This window comes from Sander lucioperca, chromosome 9 (genome assembly GCF_008315115.2).
Source record: "Sander lucioperca isolate FBNREF2018 chromosome 9, SLUC_FBN_1.2, whole genome shotgun sequence".
Lineage (NCBI taxonomy): Eukaryota > Metazoa > Chordata > Actinopteri > Perciformes > Percidae > Sander > Sander lucioperca.
Genome location: NC_050181.1, coordinates 28,111,766 through 28,122,026, shown reverse-complemented (window position 1 = coordinate 28,122,026; position 10,261 = coordinate 28,111,766). Strand labels below are relative to the sequence as shown.

Sequence of the window (10,261 nt, the reverse complement as noted above, 5' to 3'; positions counted from 1 at the left end):
ATGGATTTAATCCCCTGAATGAAAAGTTGTTTTCAGTTTGTTTTTGAACATGGACACAGTTTTCTTAGATCATCAGGTAGTATGTTCCAGAGAACAGGACAAAAGTAACTAAAAGCATCCTCAACAGATCTGGAACCTATTCTTGGTTCAGTAGGCAAACCACATTGGACTACAGTCACTGAGTGCTCTCCTCTTCTCTCATTACACTCCAGGTCCAGTTGATAGTTGATGGATACAAAGTATCTAATCTAAACATCTCCAACCTCTGTTGCCAAATCAGTGAAACATTGCTGGTTAGACTGGATGGGAAGACTGTGTACAGGTAACAACACATATGTGATTACTTCCTCATTGCATGCGATGCCTTATGCAGTAAATACACAAAATAAAGAATATTAAGTGTGCAGATATTTTGTATAATGTTTTAAGTCACTTCTTATGACGTGGTTCAGACATTTAATGTTAAGTATATGTATTTAAAATGCATATTCATAAACAGTGGGTAAAGTTGTTTTTCAATAGATTTAAACATAACACCACCATATCACTGTATTCTTCTTCATTTATTCTTGTACTCAGTGGAGACATGTTCACATTTCGTCTATGCTTTCGTTCTTTGAAATCTCTATTCCCTCAGTTCAGATGTAGAGGTTATTGTCTAGAAAACCATCCATCCATCCATCCATTCATCTTCATCTGCTTATCCGATGTCGGGTCGCGGGGGGAGCAGCTCCAGCAGGGGACCCCAAGCTTCCCTTTCCCGAGCCACATTAACCAGCTCCGACTTGGGGATCCCGAGGCGTTCCCAGGCCAGGTTGGAGATATAATCCCTCCACCTAGTCCTGGGTCTTCCCCGAGGCCTCCTCCCAGCTGGATGTGCCTGGAACACCTCCCTACCATGGCCTCAGATTTAGAGGTGCTAATCCTCATCCCAACCGCTTCACACTCGGCTGTGAACCGATCCAGTGAGTGCTGAAGGTCACAGGCCGATGATGCCATCAGGACCACATCATCTGCAAAGAGCAGCGATGAGATCCCCAGCCCACCGAACTGCAACCCCTCCCCACCCCGACTACGCCTCGATATCCTGTCCATAGATACTACAAACAGGATTGGTGACAAAGCGCAGCCCTGGCGGAGGCCAACCCTCACCTGAAACGAGTCCGACTTACTGCCGAGAACCCGGACACAGCTCTCGCTTTGGTCATACAGAGATTGGATGGCCCTGAGAAGGGACCCCTCTCACCTCCATACTCCCGCAGCACCTCCCACAGTATCTCCCGGGGGACCCGGTCATGCGCCTTCTCCAGATCCACAAAACACACGTAGACCGGTTGGGCATACTCCCAGGCTCCCTCAGGATCCTTGCGAGAGTGAAGATCTGATCCGTTGTTCCACTACCAGGACAGAATCCGCATTGTTCCTCTTCAACCTGAGGTTTGACTATCGGCTGAACCCTCCTTTCCAGCACCTTGGAGTAGACTTTACCGAGGAGGCTGAGAAGTGTGATAACCCTGTAATTGGCACACACCCTCTGGTCCCCCTTTTTGAACAGGGGAACCACCACCATGGTCTGCCACTCCTTAGGCACCGTCCCAGACTTCCACGCAATGTTGAAGAGGCGTGTCAACCAAGACAGCCCCTCCACACCCAGAGCTTTCAGCATTTCCGGATGGATCTCATCAATCCCTGGGGCTTTGCCACTGTGGAGTTGTTTAACTACCGCAGAGACTTCCACCAGGGAAATTAACGACAATCCCCCATCATCCTCCAACTCTGGCTCTACCATAGAAGGCGTATTAGCTGGATTTAGGAGTTCCTCAAAGTGCTCCTTCCACCGCCCTATTACCTCCTCAGTCGAGGTCAACAGTGTCCCATCCTTACTGTACACAGCTTGGATGGTTCTCTGCTTCCCCCTCCTGAGGTGGCGAACGGTTTTCCAGAAGCACCTTGGTGCCGACCGAAAGTCCTTCTCCATGTCTTCTCTGAACTTCTCCCACACCCGCTGCTTTGCCTCTTTCACGGCAGAGGCTGCAGCCCTTCGGGCCCTTCGGTACCTTGCAACTGCCTCCGGAGTCCTCTAGGATAACATATCCCTAGAAAACACCAACAAAACCAACAAATATTTTAACAGGCCAGTTTTACCACATTGCTGAGAGCTCACTGAGGAAGCATCTCCACTTCTCGACATTGTCTAATGCGATGCACATGGGTTGCTTCTTAATTATATCTTGGTTCCAAGTAATGCATATTTGTTTCCTTTGTTGGTTGCATCATGGGTGTTTCTCCTGTTGTAATGCTTAGGAACCTGGAGTTTGAGGATGACCAGAAGAGTCACCAGCAGAGCCAGCTCCAAATACTGCACTCAGCACACCAGAGAATTGCTGATATTATGACCCGCATCCATAACACCTTCTCTAATGATGGATCTGAGGTCTGTGCTTTGTTTCTCATTCAGTATTGGTAGCATTCCATCAGAAATGTTCCTGCACTTTTATAAGATTATTCTTTTCTGCTTAAATTATGTGATATACTGTAAGTATGCTAGGTTTAGACAGATTTTTCACTTGCAACTGTTAAATGGCCAGTAGTTCAGCTCTTTTTCTAGAGATGAAGTTTAAAGCAGTACAAAAATGCTGGATAAAATGACCCAAATACATTATTCAACTAGTAGTTAAACTAGTAAAAAAAACAAAAAGGTAAAATGAATTAAATTGAATTGAAAATGTCTGGAATAAAACTCACTCAAGGACCTACTGCTTGCAAAAACATAAAACAAACGTTGTAATCAACAGCTGTTTTTTTTCTTATTGAGAGCCAGATTTATTAAGCTTTTAGCATTTTTTATTTGATAACAGATGCAGCCTACATGTAATGTGTGTACATTTTTACCATGTTTTTTAAGGTCCAGGAGCACTGGGTGACCTACACAGAGAAAGTGGACCACATGGTAGAGGAAGCTCTAAGAAACAACATCAAGCGCTCCATGAAGAAGCTATCCAGGGCCATCAATGGCGACAGCAAGACATCGCCTAATCCGTTGTTTAAAGTCCTGGTAGCACTACGGCAGACAACTCCCCAAACCACACCAAAGGTACAATCAACCCCTCTTAATCCAATTGGGTCATGTGATACTAAGTATAAAGTATGTTCATATATGTTAGAATATGTCTCCATATGCTGACCTGATGAAAGGCAAAATTGTCAGTTGGTAAATTTTATTAAAAAAAATATTTTTATCATATTTGCTGAAACTGTCACGATATCCTGTCATTACTACATGGGACAGTTCTTCTGCCTTTTCCTAGTGATTCTATTGACATAAGGAAAACAATCAATCATAGCCGCGGAGTGTTTCTGAAAACATTTGAGGTGAATCGTGATTCCTATATGATCAGCGCTGCCTAGTTGGCAGTTTGATTGGGAGAAGTCCCCGGATGTTCACCGCTCTCCCCGCTCTCCCAAAGTTGACTCAGAGTTGCAAAAGATAGTGATTTTTCCTATAGCCTACTTTATATGTCTCTGTATGACTACAGAGATGTTAACAGCTAGCTTGGCAAAAGCTTGTCCAGGCAGATGGTACTCCTGGTGGGTTTTTATATACAGTATATTTGTTTTAGTAGTAGTAGCTAGCATTGTAGTAACATTAGCACTGTAGCAATGACAACTAGCTTGTTGCTAGTAATATAACGTTATTTGAACTAAACTAAACACAGCTTTTTAAGCAGTAAAGTGTGTGACTGGAGTATAAAATGTACCAAACTGTTGTTTTAGGCCAAATATAAAATGATAGAAAACGTATTTCAACACCAACAACTCATTGTCTGCAAAACGTGTACACCATCGGCATCATGTTGTGGTGACACAACTCCACCTGAAATCCGCTGCTCGTGACCGAGACAGCAGAGTTACAGTTGAAAAACGCTGCCTGTGGAAACCCAGTGTAAGTGCTGCTACTGCATGTGGGTCAAACTGAGATTCCCATGCAGACAGGACAACACCCATACTGGGAGAATACAGTAGCTGTCCTCTCCTGATCAAACAGTATAAAACACATATGCCCACATGCAGCAATCAAGCATTAGGACAAATTACAACCTGTGACTGTGATAATAAACTCAAACACACACAGGTACACATGCCACACTCTGAAGCATGGTCTTCACTGTGCACTTAGTGTAAGCCTCTGCTGCGTGTTTATGGTATGACTTGTGTTTTGGTGCACATATAGTTTATCACACTTACCAACACACAGATGCAGTATTTAAATTGGCCTGACAACAGTTCAGTTCAGTTCACAATTGATTGGCTGGTGATTTGATATCTTGAATAAAAGTGTGTGTGTGTGTGTGTGTGTGTGTGTGTGTGTATGTGTGTGTGTGTGTGTGTGTGTGTGTGTGTGGTTGCACTTCTGTTAGTGTGCTTTTGTTGTATTTATTTGCTGATCATCATGTGTACGTGATTTGATGTGTGGATATGTTCTCTGTGTGTGTGTGTGTGTGTGTGTGTGTGTGTGTGTGTGTGTGTGTGTGTGTGTGTGTGTGTGTCTGTTGTGTGTCTGTTGTGTTTGTTTGTTTGGACAGGTCGAGTTCTCACCGACGCTTGGAAAGCTTGCTCAGATTGTGAACATTATGCCTCAGCTCATCAAAACCATTTCCGAATTTAAACGACTGCCTGAAGTTCTCTCCTGCAAACGGTCACAGGGTAACCCCATATACATCAACATAGGTTAGATCTGTTTTTTAAACATCATCTTTCATTTTACTAAGCAAATTTTTCCTCAGAGAATCTACATTTCCCAAGAAATAGTACCAATGTGCACATGCAATTTGTTTTTACTGGGTGATGAGCAAATGTAGACCTGATGTGTATATAAAATCCTTGGAAATTACAGAATTTCGGACAGGGATTACTAAACTGTTGTATATGTATATGCGACCATGTCTTTCTTGTCCGTGTCTTCACCCTTGTCATCTTTGTTCTTTCAGAGCAAGATGAGGAGATAAGGAAGATTCAGGCTGCAATTTCTACAGGGATGACAGCCAATGAAAGCCACCTGCAGGCCTATCTGAAGACCTGGGACAAATACAGGGATATCTGGGAGAACAACCAGGACTCCTTTATACAACGTTACCGGAGACTAAACCCACCAGTCACTACTTTTGATGCAGACATACACAGGCACGGTGCAATAAGAACTAATTTCTAAACATCATTCTTCAATTAACCTGTTTAGGAACTTTCTATGAAGCGTTTATTTTTTCTGCAAAAGCATTGGAGTACATTATAAGTGGCATGAATTAAAGCAGGCTACAGCCAATGTACGCTATAAAAGGGGAAACTACCAACTTTTAACAATCCCCTTGCAAGCAAATTGTAGTTCCTTGTGGCTGATTCTCTTTGAAATACACATTCTACAGACCTATATTCTAATTGTGTCTGTTTTTTATTTGTTTCCATTCCCCAAGTAAACTTTTCTTTTATTTCGTGGTAAGACATTCTTTAAAAGTTGTTGTTTACCATAAAGAAGTGTGCAGACGCATTAATCTCCCTCTTCTGCATTTCTGTGTCCTGTCCATTGTTGAACCACAGGTACACAGAAAAGGCCTCCAGTGTTCAACAGGAAGAGACAGTATTTAACATCCGGTTTGTCATGCTGGACTGTTCACCACTCAAGTCCTCCTTGGCGCAGCTCTGCAGTGAGTGGCAAACCAAGTTCACTCAGCTGCTCAGCCACATGGCTAGCACCCGCCTTAAAGAACTTCATGCCTCCCTTCAAGATAATGCCAACAGGTAAGGAGTCAAGTGAAAAGACTTTATTTTGGCGGACATTTTTTATGTATTTATTACAGACAGAGAAATGACAGGAAAAGAGATCTAACAAAGGTCCACGGCCGGACTTGAACCGAGGACGTTGCGGTTCGTGGTAGACATCTTGAAACCCCTAAGGGGCTGGGGAGCCCTAAAAAAACTTTATTGATTTAACCCATCCTGATCTTTGGTCATTGAGAGAAGATGAAAATGAAGGGAGGAAGAGATGAGAAAGGAAAGGATTGTAATGCTGTAAACATTTGAAATATGTAGTGTGCTAAAAGTGGTGTGTTTGTTTGTATGCGTGTGTTTAGGCTGAGACAACACCCTCAGACACTGGCAGAGCTTAGTGAGAGCCTGAAGCTCTTGGTGACTCTCCAGGGCGATTTGGCCAAGACAGAGGCTCAGATTCCTCTTATCCATGAACAGTTTGCCATCCTGGACAAATATGAAGTCCCAGTGGAACAGGCTGTAAGCACCTTGCTCATTAATAAACAAATATACACATATACAGTGAACACGATACAGGAATATATACACACATACTGTGACTGTATATGTCTATTTACTGTTGTGTTTGCACCCTGTATTGTCTCTCAGGTTTCTCTCCCAAACATTCAGTTAGTAAAAGAACGGGCCTACTATTGCTGTTGTAATTTATTCATTAAGTAAAATACTTGTCATATCTTGTGCTACAAGTTACAATAATTGTGCAGGTATGCAGAAAGAGAAATAGTCAGTTTGCTCACAGAGAGACAGGACATAAACAGTTTATAAACTCAAATTGCCATTACATCTCATGTAATCAAAATCATTGGTTGTTCACCCTCCCTGAAGTAAAATAACGAAATCTGTAGGATTTTTCTACACATACACACACACACACACACACACACACACACACACACACACACACACACACACACTCTTTAGGTTTTTTAGCAGAATACACACATTGTGATGGATAATGTGTCTGTATCTGTATCTACATACTACATACATCTTCTTATCCTTATTCCAATTCTGTCACTTGGTTTACCCACAGGTGCAGGATAGACGTGAGGTGTTGAATGGGGAGTGGGTGTGGTTCCAGCAGGTGTTGATTGACAGTGACATCATGCTGCAGAAGCACAAGGAGAAGTTTAAGAACAACCTCATCCTCTCCTCTGAGGATTTCAAGAAGAAAATCCAGACCACTTTGCAGGAGTTCAACAGCACAGGTCACACAATCTCTCTTTTAGTCTCTCTTTCACTCATGTCTATACATTATCACCAAGTGTTTCATCAACACGGTGTACTGTTGCCCTCTCTGTCTTTCTGTCCATGAGCTATTACTGATCTATAGAAAGTCTCTTTAGAACCAATAGCCTGTGTCTAATCTGCTTCTGAAAATTCAAGCTACAGTAATGGACTGTAAATTGAATACCAGACAAACAAAGGTACTTTGTTACATTAATGCAAAAATCTGTAATCCTGTAACTTTAAGAATCTCCATAAAGCAGTCTGGCAACATTGCTTGCAATTGCATAATACAGTATAAGAGATATTACACAACATATATTTCTGATCAATAACTTATAACTAAATGTTTAATTGGTTAACAAATCAGTAGTTTATCAAGGCCTACACTAACCTGAGTGTGTTTGGAGAAATATATCAGTTCACATTTTCTCTGTACTGTCTGTATGACAGAGGTGCCAGTTGCATGAGGATATCACAATATATGCAAATCTGTGTGTATTCTTGCTGACTGTAATATAATATACCGTAGGCATTGTACAATATGTTTGCCCTTTGTTTTTGTGCTTTTGTGTGGGGACATATGAATGTGTATGTTTGTCTATTTGTATGCTTTTTCATGTGTTTTGTATAACCCTACATCTTTGCATGTGCTTGTCCAGGTCCATTTGACAGTGCACTGAGCACTGAGATGGCCTTAAACCGAGTAGCAGAGCATCGCAGTCAACTGGAGGCTCTAAAACAGGAAGAGGGTACCATCATTCACGGGCTGGGCTTCTTCAAAATAGAACAGCCTCTCGCAAAAAGCATCCGGGCGCTGGAGAAGGTCTGACACAGCACTAGGGTCATAGTCCTAACATACTGTTGTATAAAGACTGTAACATAATTAGCAGTGAATCCAGAGAGGGTTACTGTGGAAATTGTGGTTGTGATAAACAGGCTCAACGTGTAAATGAAGCAAGCAGTTTTTAAGCATTTTTTTGGGGCAGTTTGTCAAGTATTTGATAGTATATGGTACTAGGGAATTGACAGGACATCACAGTTGACATGTAACACGTGAATTCAAACCCAGGATGTTGCAATAGATCTTAAAGGAATAATTTTTGTTGTAATTGCTAGCCTTGTAACAGTGATGCAAGGCACATTTTATAATTGAGCTTTTTCTTGTGCATGTGTTGTACAGGACATAGACAACCTGCAGCAGGTCTGGGAGATTACACAGGAGTGGAATGCCAATTGGAACATCTGGAAGGTTGGTCAGTTTGCTACGCTGCGGACGGAAAGCATGGAGAGCACAGCACAAGATATGTTCAAAAAACTCCACAAACTTCAGAGAGAACTAAAGGTCAGTTCTTCTACCACACATAGTTGATTAAATAGCTGCAGATTTTGGCATCCTTCTACAGTGTGACAGTCACAGTTTAGATATGATACAGTATATTACCTGTGTCAGTTTAGGTTTTGTTTCTTGTTTCACACATATAAATTACATGAATGCCAAAACAATACATTTAATCAATACTGTATAATCTAGGAGCTGTACATTGTTCATTGTCTCAGTACATTAGAATCATAATGGATACAAAGTTTGCAGTCTTTTAGGGGACATCATTAGGTCTGACAGCTAAATCCATGGCCTCCCCTCAAGATGCAAAAACGTTTGTACTAATATCACAAAATGCCCGCCCCCCCAAAAAATAAACCCCTCAGCTGCTCTCATATTTACACAGCATTGGGGACCTGATCTTTGTCTGATTGCAGGATAAGGAGTGGGACATAGTAGATTTCTCCAAGAACAAGATTGACCAGTTCAAGAGGATCATCCCTCTCATTGCTGATCTGAGGAACCCAGCCATGAGAGACAGGTATTGACTGAAACCAAAGTACCTACATGTATTTCCTTGTCGTATAACACTTGTCATTTCATTATATCTTGGAACTACTGTCTTGCAATAGTTACAATGTACTAGAGATGGCAGGATCATGAATAAAATGTCAAATAGTTAAAAAAGAGTTGATGCTTTAAAGTGCTTATTTAAAAGACTAATATCAGACAGGGATGAATGATGGATCTGCATGCTTAGTTTATTGCACAGGGGAGTGTTTTACAACTTTTACTAAAAGGATGGACATTAGGCATGTTGCTAAGCCTCGTAGAATAAGCTTATTGCTGTGCTTGGTACAGTCTGCTCTCCATAAAGTTTGTTTATGCAAGGTCTTCCTCTCAGACTTTTTTCCCCTCATCAGTGTCAGTAGCTCCATTCCCAGAGGAGAAAGACCTTTGTTGCATTCTGACCTCCATCTGGGAAAGTGGTGCCACATGTGAATGCATACACACTGTCAAGGGGTTTCTACACAAAAAAACCCTATTTTTCAGAACCAGAATCCTGACTTGTCTTGGTGCCTTGCGCCATAAAGAACTACAGTAAGAGAAAACAAAAAGAGAATCTAAATACATCCTTTGTTCAGCACACTGGCCGTTATGGTAGTTGGTAAGGGTAATGAAAAGAAAAATGACAAGGTTTTAAAAAGGGCGTATTCTCTTTGTGGTTAATAAAATAACTAAGTTACCTACATTAAATGAGATCACTGTTGCTGTGATTGAAAAGGAAGACAATAGCCAGAGGATTATAGGGTGATTATGCTCCGTCTCCTCCGTCTTTATATACCTTTTTAGGCAGGATAAGCACACACCATACTTTGAGTACATCACTGAAGAGTCATTTATTCCTGGATGCTGTCAAACCTGTACAAATTCCAATCATGAGAGGCTTTATTAGAATGAAAAAGAAATGTATTACATGATGCACAGTAAGATGAATTGTGAAGAGTCTTTGACAATTAGACCCAAATTGTGACGTAGTACTGTACATTTAGGGGGGCAGTGATGATATGATTAGTTCAGGAATAATGCCCCCTGGGGTCTTGATACTGGTTGTGGTGGTGAAGAGGTGAAAAGAGTTGGCTGAAGATCTGGATGATGGGTTGTGAAGCAGTACTGGGCACTGGATGTGATAGAGACTGAAGGTGAATGGGGTGGAGGACGTATTGGTTGGTTTGTACTGAAATGACAACGGACAGCTCGACAGATCGGGCAAAATCTGGTTGGTTATTTAGAGTGAACGCCCATAGTCAGCTGACAGAGTAGAAACCAGAGAGCGGGAGACAGAGAGACTGTGAATGAATGAGAGCACCAAGACAAAATGACTAA

At 41.8% G+C, this 10,261-nt stretch overlaps 1 protein-coding gene across 2 annotated transcripts in view; it reads left to right on the top strand.

Moving 5' to 3' along the window:
- The window catches only part of dnah2 (dynein, axonemal, heavy chain 2), a 76,415-nt gene that overhangs the window by 9,388 nt on the left and 56,766 nt on the right, over positions 1-10,261 (top strand). For both annotated transcript variants that reach the window (XM_031288457.2, XM_031288456.2), the window contains exons 16-26: positions 213-322; positions 2,305-2,434; positions 2,906-3,094; positions 4,584-4,728; positions 4,989-5,181; positions 5,593-5,793; positions 6,126-6,282; positions 6,857-7,031; positions 7,713-7,876; positions 8,234-8,395; positions 8,812-8,915. In XM_031288457.2, coding sequence (XP_031144317.1) covers positions 213-322; positions 2,305-2,434; positions 2,906-3,094; positions 4,584-4,728; positions 4,989-5,181; positions 5,593-5,793; positions 6,126-6,282; positions 6,857-7,031; positions 7,713-7,876; positions 8,234-8,395; positions 8,812-8,915 — 1,730 coding nt within the window. The remainder of the gene's footprint in view (positions 1-212; positions 323-2,304; positions 2,435-2,905; positions 3,095-4,583; positions 4,729-4,988; positions 5,182-5,592; positions 5,794-6,125; positions 6,283-6,856; positions 7,032-7,712; positions 7,877-8,233; positions 8,396-8,811; positions 8,916-10,261) is intronic.